The sequence below is a fragment of the Notamacropus eugenii genome, chromosome 7 (genome assembly GCF_028372415.1).
Source record: "Notamacropus eugenii isolate mMacEug1 chromosome 7, mMacEug1.pri_v2, whole genome shotgun sequence".
Lineage (NCBI taxonomy): Eukaryota > Metazoa > Chordata > Mammalia > Diprotodontia > Macropodidae > Notamacropus > Notamacropus eugenii.
In genome coordinates this window covers 142,666,979-142,683,659 of record NC_092878.1, presented here as the reverse complement: position 1 = coordinate 142,683,659, position 16,681 = coordinate 142,666,979, and the positions used below count along the sequence as shown (strand labels likewise).

Below are 16,681 nucleotides of genomic sequence, written 5' to 3'. Positions count from 1 at the left end.
CTGTAGTCCTTCTTTCATTATCCATTTTTTGTCAGTTGACTTTTCTACAGTGTCTAAATAGTACCATTACTGGCATCGGTCATTTCACATTTTTTAACGAAATGATTATTAGAACCAGAAGCTATACCATTTGGACAATGGGAGAAAAGCTAGTTGACAAGGGAGAGCAAAAGTTGAAGCCTTTTGATGGTGAAGAGATGTAATATATTCATTTTTACTGTCAGCCTGCATACTTGCCCAACAGAAACAAGAAACCCACATGAGAGGATGGAGCAAGCAGGATTTTATGATCAGACTGAGCTTCTTATTTTCAATTCTAGTGCATTTCAGAGTTCTTTAAATGAGAGCCCTCTACCCTCAAAAAATGCATATTGAATCATCTTAAGGAAGAGTTAAACAGTTTATACGAGTTGTCTTTAAAAGTCCTTATCAAATTTGGTTATTAGAGGATTGATAATTATTTCCAAGGAGACTTTTCTGTCCACAGTACGTTAAAGAAAAAACATACATAGGAACTTGGCTCAGCATTGGCTTACCTAGTCAGGGCTGTACTCTTACACCTGTTTAACTTGATTGCCCTAAAACACTAGCTTAGAAAAGAAGATCTATTCTTTTTTTTATAATTATTTATTATTTTAAGTTTTCAACACTCACTTCCATAAGATTTTGAGTTCCAAATTTTCTTCCCCTCCCTCCTTCCTTTCTTCCCTCCCCAAGATGGCATGCAATCTAATATAGGCTCTACATATACATTCATATTAAACATATTTTTATATTAGCCATGTTGTAAAGAAGAATTAGAATCAATGGGAGAAACCCTGAAAAAGAAGGAAAAAGAAGAGAGAGCTGGAAAATAATATGCTTCAATCTGTATTCAGACTCCATAGTTCTTTTTCTGAATGTGGACAGCATTTTCTATCATGAGTCCTTTGGAGTTGTCTTAGATCTTTGCATTGCTAAGAAGAGATAAGTCTGTCAGTTAGTCATCACACAGAGTGGCTGTTACTGTATACAGTGTTCTCCTGGTTTTACTCATTTTACTCAGCATCAGTTGATATAAGTCTTTCCAGGTTTTTCTGAACTCCACCTGCTCATCATTTCTTATAGCACAATAGCATTCCATTCATGTAGCATAACTTGTTCACCCATTTATCAGCTGATGGGCTTCACTTCAATTTCCAATTCTTTGCCCCCACAAAAAGATCTGCTACAAATATTTTTGTACATGTGGGTCCTTTTCCCATTTGTATAATCTCTTTGGGAAACAGACCTAGAAGTGGTATTGCTGGAGGTCTTTTCTATAGCATTTTATAAATTCTTCTCTGATCAGCTGCCAGTCTCTTCACATTTATAGCGTTTAACATCATGGTTGTAGCCTTTTGGCTATCTCAGAAAATTTGACATTGTTTTCATTTATACTTCCAGAATCTTCAGGAATTAAAACCTTTGGATCAGTGCTTAATTGGACAAACAAAGGAAAATAGGAGGAAAAACAGATATAAGAATATACTTCCCTGTAAGTTCTAATTATTTATTTCCAAATTTGGTATTATTTTAACAAATTATGACAATTTCAAGTTTTTTAGTTTCCAGCCAGTTTTCATCCTCTTATTCCTTTTTCCTCTCAAGGGCTCTCTCCTTCATTCCTGTCTTATAAGGAATCTAGTTTTTTTTGAACATTCAGATATGAATCCCTAGTACAAGATCTGTGTGATTTTAAAACTAATTGGATGGGGATCAGGTAACACAATTTCTTCAGCTTCCTGAATTTTTACTGTGAGGTTCAGAGAACCAGTTTTTCAATATTTTTAAAAAATAATTTCTTCTTTGGATTGGCTTCTGAATGGGCAAATCCCAAGTTCATACTTCACAAACATCAACAATTTCTTCCTTATGCCCATTTTGTATTCCAGGAATTACCCATGTTTCTCTATATAAAACATCAAATAATTTCACTAGATTCTTCAGAGCTACATAATGGTCCTCACTTACCTTAAATTTTTCCAGCAGACTAAGAGGAGTTATTTTCACCTCTGTCTTCTACCACAGTGCACTTAGCCAAATAGCAAAATAGGATTGTTTGTTTATCTAACTATCTGGAAGTAATGAATAGGAACACATTACTTTTCATCACTCCAAGCAAGTGTTCAGGGAGTAAGGGATACTAGAACCAACCTAAACCTACTAGATTGTTAAATATCTTAAAAATTAGCAGAAAAGAAAGTAAAAGTTGTTTCAGAAAGGTATGATGGCCTAGAAAATGGCTCATAAGCAGGAAAGGCAAGTCACAAGCCAAGGAATAGTGAGTAGGTTTGTTAAGGTCAACTAGCATGAGCCAGAATCTAGGAAGAAATAAAGACAGATAACTATAGTTAAGCTCAGTAGGTAGAAAGATTCATTGTTAGAAATGTTCATATAATCAACATGACAACAACCCATTAGTTTTAGAGATTGTCTAAATCCAAATATGTAATAAACATGTACAGAATCATCCAGTTGGAAAAATTATGAAAGGTTTCAGGCGTACCAAACAGTGCTACACAAGGTACCTATCTGCCTTTTTTAAGTTGGTATTTAAGTTATCAGCTAAAACGATACAGTGTGAAAAAGTCTTTGAGTCTTTGAAATTTTAAATGTCAGGATCAGGCTCCAAGATAATAGGACCAGAACTTGACAAATAAACTGAACCAACCTGATGTTGTCCCCTGTTTTTTTTTTTTTTTCTAAAGGTAATCCAGATGGGAAAATTCCCAGACCATCTTTAGTTAATATTTTTTTTTCTCCTGAATCATATTATGTAACATAACAAAGTAAACAGAAAGGTTAGCTCTTATTCATAGCCTTGATAATGAGTGATTTACTTATATATTTATAATGTTTATTTTGTCCTGTGGTAGAAAGCTTTATGGCTTTTTCATTTATTATTCATGATAGGCAAGGAAATAATAAATGCAGCTAAGATTCTTCATCTGATTTAGCGGCTATAAGTTTATTTACTCATTTTAATTAATTTTCATTCCATCAATATGCCTAAATAACATAGCAAACATGTATAAAAGAAGTTCCTTGTGCTCACAGTCTAAGCATACATATGACCCATGAGGAGATGTATGAACTTCACCTCTACTGCTTACAGAAATCTACAGAAATGTTGCTCCCTCTTGCTGAAATGAAAATGTTAATGTACCCCTTATGCAAGCTATTTGAAAGATAATCATTTGGAAATAAACATGTCAGGATGATGACTGTTTTGTGGTGGGGAAATTACAGATGATGCCACCAGAGTCCCACTTGGAGATGAAGGTGGTTATATCAACGCCAGCTTCATTAAGATGCCAGTGGGGAACCAAGAATTTGTTTACATCGCCTGTCAAGGACCTCTCCCTACAACGGTTGCAGACTTTTGGCAGATGATTTGGGAACAAAATGCTACAGTGATAGCTATGATGACCCAGGAGGTAGAAGGAGAAAAGATCAAATGCCAGCGGTACTGGCCAGATATCCTGGGCAAAACTATAATGGTAAATGACAGGCTTCGGCTTGCCCTGGTGAGAGTGCAGCAGCTAACAGGCTTTATTGTCAGAGCAATGGAGCTCCAGGATATTCAAGTAAGTGAATAAAATCATTTTGTGCCTTGTGAGTTATCACTTTGTCAGAAAAACAGGGATACCACGCGCTTTTTCTCTTGCCTGCATCCATTCACTCTTACATCAGTTTCAATAATTTCTTAGCTTCCCTGCCCAGCTTCTATTTTATAGAACAGATGCCAGCCTTTGGGAGTTTCTTTTGTTAGCTTTGACCCGATGTCTTCATTACAAATGAGATTTAATTTACAGTTATCTGTCAGCCCTTAGCACCATCAATTGGTTCCAAAGTTGAATATTAGAAACGACCAATTTTTATAACAGAATCTTTAGACACGGAGGATCATCTACACTGGGGATCTTTAATATCATCACTGGAAAACGTTGTGTCTTTGTGGATCTGTTTTCATTTACCTTACTCAGTTGGTGACATCCTTACACCATAAAAAGTTGCAGAACCAAATGTTGTTATTTAACTTAGTCTTGGTAAAATCATCTGGCTAGATCAGATGAGGCTAGACAGAGAGATGATTGGATTCAGTGCTGTTTGGGGCATGGGGATATACACACACATTGGTCAAGGAGAAATCCATCCTAATCTGGGTGAATGAGAATAACTATAGTAAATTATTAATTTTGCACCCACTAAGTTCTGTTCTTTCTCTTCCTCCTCCTTTCGCTCCAAAACAAATATGTAAGATAAGTAAAACAGAAATACAAACAAAATCATAGACATACTTATATACGTAAATACGTACATATGTACACACTTACACAGATATATCAAGATTTTCTTATATGCAACAAAATCAATAATAAAAAACACATATATCATTATTTATGTATTTAGCCTTTGAAAAAGATCAAAGCCAGAATCAGCCTCAAACCTTTGTTATAACCACAGTTGACTTTACTTTCTGAAGATACAGTCCACTCAAGGGACTGATAGAAACTTTCTCAGATCCTCTTCATATTATACTCAAGATTAGAGTTAAATCCAATCTGTCCGGCCATAAGCTTTTATTCCTCCTCCTTTTAGCCCTCGCAGGCAAGGCTCTCTCCAGAATGTAGTATAAACCACCAGCTCCTCACAGATTCCAGGATTCTCTTTCTAATCTGTTTCCCCCATAAATTCCTCATGGCTCCTCCTGAGATCACATTTAACATGCCCATGTTTTAAATCTCCCTGACCCCGTAGGTAGAAGTACCTTTTACAAAGATAGTTCCAACTGTTGACTTCAAGCTGTTCTTTCCTCAGCAAGATACAGTAATAGTAATAATGGTTTCTGTGGGAGAGCCTAGGGAAACAGTTCTTACCAAGGTCATTTGGGGGGTGGGGTGGGGGGTTGGAGAGGCTTCTAGAACCTATGGGTAATTAAGAAAGTATTCCAGGCATAAGGGACAGTCAGGACAAAATCACACAGACGCAGGAGGTGGCTAACTATGTATCTGGCACATCAAGTGTTCTGTCATTAATTTTTTTTTAATTTATTTGTTTTTGATTTTCAACATTCATTTCCACAAGATTTTGAGTTCCAAATTTTCTCCCCATCTCTCCCCTCCCCACTGTCCTGATATAGCATACATTCTGATTACTCCTTCCCCCAGTCTGCCCTCCCTTTATCACCCTCCCCTTTAACCACTTCCCCCTTGTAGGGCAATATAGATTTCTACACCCCATTGTCTATATATCTTATTTCCCAGTTGCATGTAAAATCAATTTTTAACATTTGTTTTTAAAAGTTCCAAATTCTCTTCTTCTTCCCTTCCCCCCACCCTCATTGAGAAGACAAGCAATTCATTATAGGTCATACATATGTAGTTATGCAAAACACTTCCATAGTAGTCATGTTGTGAAAGACTAACTATATTTGCCTCCATCCTATCCTGCCCCCTACTTATTCTATTTTCAACTTTGATCCTGTCCCTTTTCAAAAGTGTTTGCTTCTGACTATCCCCTTCACCAATCTGCCCTCCCTTCTATTATCCCCTCCCCTTATCCCCTTCCTCCTTATGTTGCTGTAGGATAAGATACCCGTGCATGTTATTCCCTCCTTAAGCCAAATCAGAGGACGGTAAGGTTCACTCATTCTCTCTCACCTCCCCCTTCTTCCCCTCCATTGCGAGACCTTTGTCTTGCCTCTTCTGTGTGAAATAATTTACCCCATTCTATCTCTCCCTTTCTCCTTCTCCCAATATATTCCTCTCTCACCCCTTAATTTTATTTTTTAGATATCCCTTCATATTCAACTCACCCTCTCTCTCTCTCTCTCTCTCTCTCTCTCTCTCTCTCTCTCTCTCTCTCTCTCCGTAGATATAGACATATGTACATATAGATATACATGCTTATCTATAGATATAGAAAGATATATAGATACACACATATATATATATTTCCTCCAATTACCCTAATACTAAGCAAGATCTCATGAGTTACAAATATCATCTTTCCATGTAGAATGTAAACAGTTCAACTTTAATAAGTCCCTTATGAGTTCTCTTTCCTGTTTACCCTTTCATACTTCTCTTGATTCTTGTATCTGAAAGTTATATTTTCTGTTCAGCTCTAGTCAGCAAGAATGCTTAAAAGTCCTCTATTTCATTGAAATTCCATTTTTTCCCCTGAAATATTATACTCAGTTTTATTGGGTAAGTGATTCTTGGTTTTAATCCTATCTCCACTGACCTCCAAAATATCATATTCCAAGCCCTTTAATTCCTTAATATGGAAGCTGCTAGACCTTGTATTATCTTGATTGTAGTTCCACAATACTCGAATTGTTTCTTTCTGGCTGCTTATTTTAAAATATTTTCTTCTTGAGCTGGGAACTCTGGGATTTGACTACAATATTCTGAGAAGACTTTTGGCAGGGGGGAGGGAATCTCTTCCAAGAGGTGGATTCTTTTAATTTTAATTTCTATTTTACTCTCTGATTTTAGAATGTCAGGGCAGTTTTCCTTGATAATTTCTTGAAAGATGATGTCTAGGCTCTTTTCTTTTTTTATCATGACTTTCAGGTAGTCCAATAATTTTTAAACTCTTACTCCTGGACCTATTTTCCAGGAATTGTTTTCTTCAATGATCTTTTGGACCTCCTTTTCCATTTGGCCAATTCTGCTTTTTCAGTCATTCTTCTCTTCATTAGCTTTTTGGATCTCTTTTGCCATTTGAGTTAGTCTATTTTTTAGGGTGTTATTTTCAGTATTTTTTGGAGTCTCCTTCAGCAAGCTGTTGACTCATTTTTCATGATTTTCTTGCATCACTCTCATTTCTCTTCCCAGTGTTTTCTCTACTTCTCTTACTTGGTTTTCACAATCCTTTTTGAACTCTTCCATGTCCTGCAACCAATTCATATTTTTCTTGGAGGTTTTGGATGGAGGAGCTTTGACTTTGTTTTCTTCTGTTTGCGTGCTTTGCTTTTCTTTGACACCAAAGTAAGATTCTATAGCCTGAGTTTTTTATGCTGTTTGCTCATGTTCCCAGCTAAATACTTGACTTTCTAACTCTTTGTCAAGGTAGGACACTGGTTCCGGTGGGGGTAGGGATGGGTGCTGCAGGGGTTTTGTATCATCCACTTGATTCCCTACCATCTGTGGGCCCAGAACTCCAGAAGCAGCCACCAGTGCTGCTGCTGCTGCTGCCACTGCCACTTCCTCCTCTACCCGAGGCCAGCCCAAGTCCCACAGAGTTTTCCCACTGACCTTCTATGCTGTCTTTGGCATTTATGGATTGAGAAGTCTAGAAACTGCTATAGCTTCCTGTAATTCAGTCATCTGAAGCCTGCTCTGACATTCTCTGTGCTGCAGGGCCTACACTGGACTGCGCTTTACTCCCAGTCCAGTGCGACAGATACTTCCTGTCAACCTTCCAAGCTATCTTGAGCTAGAGATTTATTTCACTCCATCATTTTGAGGGTTCTGCAGCTCTAGAATTTTTATAGTTATTTTTATAGATATTTGGAGATGTTGGGGAGAGAGTTCAGTGAAGTCCCTGCTTTTACTCCACCGTCTTGGCTCCATCCCCCTGTTCTGTCATTTAAATGAACTATAATTGCATGAAAAGGAGTAATATTTAAGAAGACTAGAAAGGTAGAAAGAGACCGGGTTGTGAATAGTTTTAGATGCCAGAGTTTATAGTAATAGAAGGCCACTGGAGTTTATACTGGGGATGGGAGGTGTGCATTAATTACTTGCACAAAAACAACATTTTTGCTTTGATTTACTTATTCTCTCATACACTTTCAGACTGGAGAAGTAAGATGTGTTTCTCATCTGAATTTCACTGCCTGGCCAGACCACGATACACCTTCTCAACCAGATGACTTACTCATGTTTATCTCATACATGAGACATGTTCACAAATCAGGACCAATCATCATTCACTGCAGTGCTGGGATTGGACGTTCAGGGACACTTATTTGTATAGATGTGGTTCTCGGACTGATCAATCAAGATCTTGAAGTAAGTACCCAGATGCTATTTGGATTCAAATATTTAGTTAAAATAAATACTCTGTTGCTTAAATTTAGAAAACACCTTAGGAATTTTGGATGCTTTAATAGTTGGCATCACTATGCAGTTGTATAGATGTGTATATTTCATTTATATATATAAATATAGATTTACATCTTTACATATGGATATGTGTGTGTGTAGAGTTTTGTTCACTTTGAGTGTAGCATTATATATAGTAAATATAAATTTCAGAAAGCCACAAAGAATAAATTCAATTTGTAAAAATGAATGTTTTACAAACACTGTGTTCAAAGCACTTTACTAATATTATGTTTTAGTTTTTTCCTTATACATATGTGAGGCAGCATTGTGTAGTGGGAATCCAGCAGGCCGAGTTCTGGGAGATCTGTATCTCTGATCCATGGTGGATATGTGTCTCTGGGCGCATCACCTGATCTCTCAGTGCCCCCAGAAAGTTGCCAATTTATGCTCACGGACATCATTTTCTTATCTTAAATGCCCTACACTAGTGATGTCAAATTCATATAGAAATGTGGGGCCACTCAGGATCCCTGGGAACCAAGTATTGACTTAGAATACCACATATCAACATTGGCCATGTTCCATTATATTTTTATTTGTTTCATTAAGTACTTTCCAATTGCATTTTAATCTGCTTCTGGCAGCACTCAGGACTGCAGGCTACAGGTCACATATTTGGCATCTCTACCTTTCACTAATGAGGTCACAGATGCATTACCAAAGCCAGAAAGTCTACATGTATCTTTTAAATCCTGTTCTGAAACTTTAACATCAGAAGCATATAAAAAGAGAACCACAACAATATTCTTCATGCATATTTACATACCCTGCTAAGAGGGAAAAGCTTTGAATATGAGCCTGGCAATAAATGGTATGTAATCCAAGTACCAGGTCTGAAGGGTCATCACCAGAAGCTTGGAGATGGATTCTTCTAGCCACAGCAGCTCCTAATTCAAATCCCAATTCTGCCTCTTAATGCCTAAGTGTTATTTTCCTTGTCTCTAAAATGAGGGAATTGAATTCGGTCACATAAGTTTCCATCCTTCTCTAAATCTGTGCCTTTACAATGATCTGAAGATTCTACTAAGGTACCATTACCTTTCAGATCAGGGCAACACAATATTGTACTCATCTAGATTTAACTACCTGGATGAACCATGACCTGCCTTCTCAACCAGATTATTTATGTTTTTATCCCTTCCATGAGATATATTCTTAAATTAGTACTGAGCATCACTTACTCCAGTAGTGCATTAGATGCACTACTGGACATTTGTGTAGATGTATCTGCACTAATTGATAAAAGATCAGGACATCCTCATATATTATATTGGATTCATAGTCATAGGTCTTTTGAAGTACGAATATTGATTATACTCCTACCTTTCCAAATGAGAATTCAGGTTAGAAGAGTAAGATCACATAGTGAAAGATATCCTTCACTCAACATCAGGCAGGTGTCTCTTCCTCTGTCATAATGCATGATTTGGCAGCACTGGTATTTATTTTAAAACATCCTTTAATTAAAAGTATGAACTTTTTACCATAGCTTATAAGTTGGTTATTAAATGCAGATGGAATGGGAAAAGCCTTGGATTTAGAGACATAAAAGAAATATCTAGAAGAAATCTCGAAAATAGTTTAGTCCAATTCATTTTATAGATTAAAAAAAAACTAAAAAGGATAAGTGTCTTGTCCATTGCCACATAGGTAACACATGATAGGATGAGGGAGGATTTGAACTCACCTCTCACTCAAGAGACCTCTATTCGTATCCTTACTTTCTTATTTACTACCTTTGTGTTCTTGTGAAAATCATGAAAACTTATAGAAGCTTAGTTTCTTCTTCAGTAAAGGGAAGGGCTAAGGTCCCTTTCTGTCTACATCCTTTGATTTCCTCAGAAAACAATTTGCATGTAAACTCCAACAGTTGCGCCCTTCCCCCCCCACTCCCTTTTCTAGTAAAGCCCTAAGGTTCAAATAGACAAAACACTTTTAAAATAAGCAAACTCTATGGGGAAGGAGCAAGATTTATGCAGTTTCTTTTTCTTAAATCTGACATTTCATATTCCTTAAACTGAAGACGCCACATAGCCAACAGTATGCTGCTGCCAGCTCCAACCAAGTGCAGCAGTGCGGAGAAATCCAGCTTGATTTATAGTTTTCTTGACTGTCTAGACTTGGGGAAGAATTTGTGGTGCAGATTATGCTTAATGGGTGCATGCATACTTAAGGATGCATTCCTGGGAACCTGATTGCTAAACATTTACCAGCACATTCCTATGATCCCCAATATTGTTGCTTGAGTTCAGAAGGAGTGCAGTAGAAAACCCAGGGAATGAAGTCGTCAGCAGACTAAAAGCCTGATGATTGGAGGCAATGATAACAATAATAATTATAACTGGTATTTTCATAGTGCTTTGGAAGGTTTGTAAAGTGCTTTACCTCTCTGATCTCATTTGAACCCCACGACACCACCTGTAATTAACACAGAGCATACTGCTGTGCAGGAGCCAGCTCTTATTGGCTCAAGAGAGCTGGTTGTCACATTTTCTGTGTGAATATTTAGACCCTGGAAATCTGCAAACACTCTACGGAGCTGGTTATTAAATGATCTACGTGAATATTTAGACCCTGGAAACCAGCCAACATTCTAAGGAGCTGGTGGTTAAATTTTCAATATGAATATTTAGACCCCAGAAATCAGCAAACACTACAAATCAGGGCTTGATTTATAGATTGTTTAAACATAAGAAAGTGATGGTGAAAATGTTGATTACGCAGATTAAACTTCAGTTTAAATTTAAAAGAATGAGGGACAAAATGTTAATTACACGAATTAAGCTTAAAAGTTTGCTGCATTTTCAGAGACCAGCACCTATAAACACATTCTTCGCTAAATCAATTAATCTATTACATCATGACTGCAAAAACTTTGCACTTAATACTTCATAGTAGTTGAAGATAAAGCGGGATAACATAAAACGTGATTTTTCCCTCTTTTTAGTTTTTTTTCCTATAAGATATGAACTGTGGATTTACACACTCAGAAGAAGTCACCAATGTTATTGAGCAGCCATGGAAATTAAATTGATCTTAAGATAGGCATCATTTCCAGGAATAAGAAGGTTATACTACCCCTCTGCCTTCATCTGGAGTGTGATGTTAAGTTCTGGACCTGAAGGTTAAGAACGATCTTAGGGAATGTGCCAAGGGGGTGCCATGAATCCTTGCCATCTAGAGATAATTTGAAGGAACTAAGAAGCAGTTAGCCTAGAGAAGACTCAGCAAAGACATGATACATCTATCGTGTTCATCTATTTGAAAGGCCACTGTGTCAAGAAGAGAATTAGACTTTTTCTTTGGCTTAACAGAACCTAAGAGTTACAAACGGGCAAATTCAGAGTTGATGTCAAGAACTTTCTAACATTAAGAACTTCAGAGCACAGCACCTTCTCATATGAGGGCACGCCATACTGGATAGTCCTGTGCCAGTGTCTCCTATGTCACACAGTTCCAAAGTTCTTAAAAGAGACCTTGAGAATATCCTTGTATCACTTCTTCTGACCACCATGTGAATGTTTGTCCTGTATGAGTTCTTTGAAACAAAGCTGTGTGCTTGCTCCCATGCTTTTTAGCATGATGTTTTTAGTCATATTGTCAAAAGCCTTCAATGAGAATGAACATAGCATCAAGGTCAGCTACTGCACTGATGGTTAAGTGTTTAACTTGAAAAGGCTTCAAGCCAAGACCAAAGTGGAGGGAGTGTTGGTGCATGATTTTCTGTTTGCAGATGATTGTGCACTCAGTGCAGCCTCTGAAGCTGAGATGCAACAAAGTACAGATCTATTCTCTGCTGGTTGTGCTCATTTTGGCCTAATAATTAACACCAAAACACAGGTGCTCCAGCAGCCACCACCACACCATCCATACGTGGAACCTTTGGTTACAACAAATGGAGAAGTTTTGAATGCTGTGAATAAATTCACTTACCTTGGTAGTATACTTTCCAGGGATGTACACATTGATAAGGAGGTTGATGCACACATTGCCAGAGCTAGCTCAGTGTTTGTGGGGCTCCAAAGTAAAGTATGGGAGAGAAAAAGTGTTAGACTGACTACCAAACTGAAGGTCTACAGAGCCGTTGTGCTGACCTCATTGTGTATGCCTACAAAACATGAACAGTCTACCAGTGCCATGCCAGGAAACTGAATCGTTTCCATTTGAACTGTCTTAGGAAGATTCTGAAGATTGCCTGGCAGGATAAGGTGCCAGACACTGAGGTCCTTGCGTGTACTAAACTGCCAGACTCTTCTTCAGAGAGCGCAACTCCAATGGACTGGCCATGTTGTTCAAATGCAAACGCTTGCCAAAAAAGATTATTGGTGCTAAGTCAGATTTCAAGGAAAAAAGAATTCTAGTCAAAACAACAAAAAAAGAAAGGAAAAAAATCCTCTTTTCCTAGTCCCTGAAAACCTGTTTACTTTGCCTGTATGTCTTTGAACAAGTGACTTGACATAAGTTCCTTATGCCTCCATTTCCTCATCTATAAAACAAAAGAGTTGGACTAGATAATCTTTGAAGCGCCTTCTGACTCTGGATCTGTGATCCTATGAAGATTTTGTGGGACAGGTATGACTTAGATGCCCATCATTTTCACCTCACTTTACAACATACTGTCCTCATAACAACCCGTTAAAGACAAGTCGCACCCATTTTATTATCCTGATTTTACACGAGGTAATCAAACCTCAGAGAGGCAGAATTTGAACCAAGAGCTTTAAGTCCTAGTTCTACTATAGTGACTGCCTCCTGAGAATACAAAAAAAAGGTGGAACAGGAGGATGAGAATTGTAACAAATAGATCTGTGTTTTGATGTAACCTTTAAAATATGAAATAGAGATAAAAACTAGACCTGTGTTTACATTGGCATAGGGAAACCCGCCCCCCAGGGGAGTAAACTCCTAGTACCAATGGAGGAAGTCATTTTCTCTGCCACTTAAGGTATTAAAGAATTGCCTGGAACGTTGCAGTGAGGTTCAGTGACTTGCCAAGGGTTGCATAATCAGGACTTATAGCCAGGTCCTCCTGACTTTGAGACTGGCATCCTATCCACCGTGACATACTGCCCCCTCAAAATATCAAATAAATATCACTTATTATTATTACTGGATGATATAGAGCAGCAGTAGACACAATGGAGTCCTTCTTTGACCAACATGGTCGTTATAGGGTTTAGAGTTGGAAGGAGAACTTTAGAGATCAGCTAGTCCTACCACCTTATTTACAGATGAAGAAATGGAGAGCCAGAGAGGTGATGATTTGCCTTTGCTCACGTAGCTGGCAAAAAGCAGGTGGTAGCTAGGAAATGTTTCAGCTGTGACCTAGAGACAAGTCTTTGGGCTTGAAATTCATGCATTGAGCAGTACAGAGGCTGCCTCTCAGAACAAAACGTTGAAATGATCAAATGGCAGAGGGATGGATGACCCATCTCAGAGCTAATCTGGGAGGTGGAGGGAGGCAGAGATGAGTTCTTTGTGGTCCTTTGTATTTACCAAAATATGCACATTACTGTTTCCTTTGGCAGTTTGATATCTCTGACCTGGTGCGGACAATGAGACTGCAGAGGCATGGGATGATTCAGACTGAGGTATGTCTTTGGTGCTATTTTTTTTTTTAAACAGTGGGAAATTATGGTTAAGGTGAGAATGTTAAAAGCATCTCAGCCACATTTTTTTTCTTTTGGAGGGCTTTTCTTATTCACTTACAAAGTAAAATTGGTTTGTTTCCCCCTCTTAAACACTCAGAACATTTTGGGAAATTCCATTTGCATCCTGAAATCTGCAGCTATACGGTCATACACACATTGTCTGTATAGATAGCATTGATCTTTTAAAAAATAAAATAAAATTTGCTTCTTTTAAAAAGAAAAAAATGCTTTTTGTGTTTATCACCACTCCACATGTTTTCATAAATCTACTCAGTCTCCTCAGCATCAGCTGACTTTCACAAAGACATTTTCATAGCATAGAAACCACATTGGTCAGTGCTGCCTAGAACTCAAACCCAGGTATGCAGCCCATTAATGCTATGACATTGTAATGTGATCACCAGTTTTCCAACCATGTGCTTAAACCTAATCTTGGTCACAGTGTCATTTACAAACAAAAGGCAACTTACACACTAGGAGAAGATTACGTCAATGTATATTTTCAAATCCACGGTCTCTTTGCCAAGAAGAAAAAAATTCCACTTGGAAGCCTGAAGTACTGAGTTAATTAGAGTATTTTAAATTATGTGTTAGTACTTCAAGAATCAGTGGTATAGAGCATAGCTCTCTTCACCTTTAGAAATGGTCTTTATTACTGTAGTGGAAAAAAAATTAATTACTTGGTGGTCAACCTTCCAGTGATATACTTCCTCAAGTTTAGATATGCTAATAAAACATAAGAAAAAAAGACTTTTTATTTAGTCAGGATATGTAACTTTATCAGTATGGAGACTTTCTGATGCAAAAACTACTTTAACCAATGTACATCTGCAACTTAATATTTTTTTTAACTTGTGGAATAAAACAAACTTTTTCATAGCATGGTATAATAAAAAAAAAAAGATGATGGCACATTAAACTGAAAATCTATTATGTACAACTTGCAATTCCTTTTAAATATATAATAAAGCTTTCATGTAAATTTTTTTCTTCCACCTGAAAGAGGGCTATCATTAGACACAAACGTATATGTGTAAAATCTTTCTATACATACACCTACCAAAACAAAGCCAGGAACTATATAACCAAAATTGTTTTTAAAAACTTTATGCAAATAAAATCAGATTTGAGTAATTGGAGAAATATGAATTATTCATGGATAGGCAGGGCCAATAAAATACGACAATTTTAACTAAACTAATTTATATATTCAATGCCATCCCAATTAAATTGCCAAAAAAAATTATTTTACTGAGTTAGAAAAAATAATAACAATTCGTATGCAACTTAATATTGAAGAGTTGCCTGAGGGCACTAAGAATTTGGGATGCCCATAATCATGTGACTGAAACATGTCAGAGGATCTTTCTTGAACCCTAAGTCTTTCTAATTCTGTTTCTCTGTTCATTCTACCATACTGCCTCTGTGAAGAAACTTAAGACAAGGAAATATAATTTTTTAAATGGTTGGATTTTTAAACTACTTCTATTCACAATATTTAAAGAAATTTATTGCTTGATTTTTTTTTTTAACTTGAGATTAAAAACCTGTACATGTTTTCAGGATTTTTATCACTTCACAACATCATGATGAGTTGCCTATGCCTATATAAACATGAATTTCAAATAGATTTGAGAATATAAAAGTAAGAGATGACAAACAAAAACAAGTCTGTGTGAATTTCAGCCTAACCTACTTCTGTAGGCTTCCCCTTGGGGCCATTTGTGTAAGAATAATCTCACCCTTAGTTTTCTTGCCAAAATGAGATTCAGATGTTGAATTTTTAATACTATAAACTTCCAAAACTGAACAACTGTTAAACTGGTAAAAATGTTACCTTTTTGACATATATTTTTCTTTTCAGGATCAATATATTTTCTGCTATCAAGTTGTCCTTTGTGTACTGAGACGTCTTCAGATTGAAGAAGAGATGAAAAATAAGCTGCAGCATCTAAAATGATTCTTAAAAGTTCTCTGTGTGCATACGTCTCTGTGGTTAACTGTGTCAGACTTCTTTGAACACATCTGCCCTGGCCATTTATCAGCCTTGGGAAAGGGCAAGACAAGTCAATACGTTTATAAAGACCCTCCTAACTCTGAGATGAGAGGATGCCCTGTATAACAGTAAATATCTAATAAGGCTGTGTTGTATAGCTTTTTTAACCTATGATAATTATTGAAATAAAATGTTATATTAAAAAACACTAACCTATTACCGCAGTTATTAAACTGCCTCTTTTGCTTTAAAGACCATAGGGAAAATTAAGGCAGTGTTTGATCAAGGTGAAGATTGTTACTGGAATGTTTTCTTAGTCTATTTTTAAAAACAATATTGTTTATAGCAGAGTTCTTTTTCATTATTTTAATAAAGTAGGACTATTTTATAAGGGATTCTTGAAACCAGTATTTAAGTTTAAGAGGTAACTATTGACATAGAATAAGTAGCAAATGTTTACTGTTACGGTTTCTAATGTTTACTTTATAAAGTTTCCTGTACATATTTATATACATTACATGAAAAATGAAATTTTCTGATGTCTCTTTGTAATTGGTTAGGCATCATCACTTTGTAAATAAAAATGCATCTTTAAAAAGTAATGGCTCAATAAGCTAAAGATGTGCCTGCATATTAATGAGATGCTTCAGTATGTCATTGTTTCTTTGAAATGGCAAAGGAGCTGAACCTTTGACCTAATGCGTGATTTTATAGTACTGCTGTCAAAAGTAGTGGTGCCCCTGAGGTCACGGGGATGGGGTCTTTGAGTCTCTAGCCATTCCCACATATTGAAGATGTCCACAGCCTCAATCATCTGAATTTACAGAGAAAAAAAAACCGGAGACCACCAACCATATCTAGTGTGACACTGTATGTCAGTCTCATTCTGAAAG

The 16,681-nt window shown here is 36.9% G+C and overlaps 1 protein-coding gene across 10 annotated transcripts in view; it reads left to right on the top strand.

Annotated features, from left to right (window-relative positions):
• The window catches only part of PTPN13 (protein tyrosine phosphatase non-receptor type 13), a 212,510-nt gene extending 196,120 nt beyond the window's left edge, over positions 1-16,390 (top strand). For all 10 annotated transcript variants that reach the window (XM_072622571.1, XM_072622572.1, XM_072622570.1 and 7 more), the window contains 5 exons: positions 1,426-1,516; positions 3,271-3,608; positions 7,830-8,045; positions 13,670-13,732; positions 15,657-16,390. In XM_072622571.1, coding sequence (XP_072478672.1) covers positions 1,426-1,516; positions 3,271-3,608; positions 7,830-8,045; positions 13,670-13,732; positions 15,657-15,752 — 804 coding nt within the window. In that variant the 3' untranslated portion in view covers positions 15,753-16,390. The remainder of the gene's footprint in view (positions 1-1,425; positions 1,517-3,270; positions 3,609-7,829; positions 8,046-13,669; positions 13,733-15,656) is intronic.
• Positions 16,391-16,681: the final 291 nt, after the last annotated feature.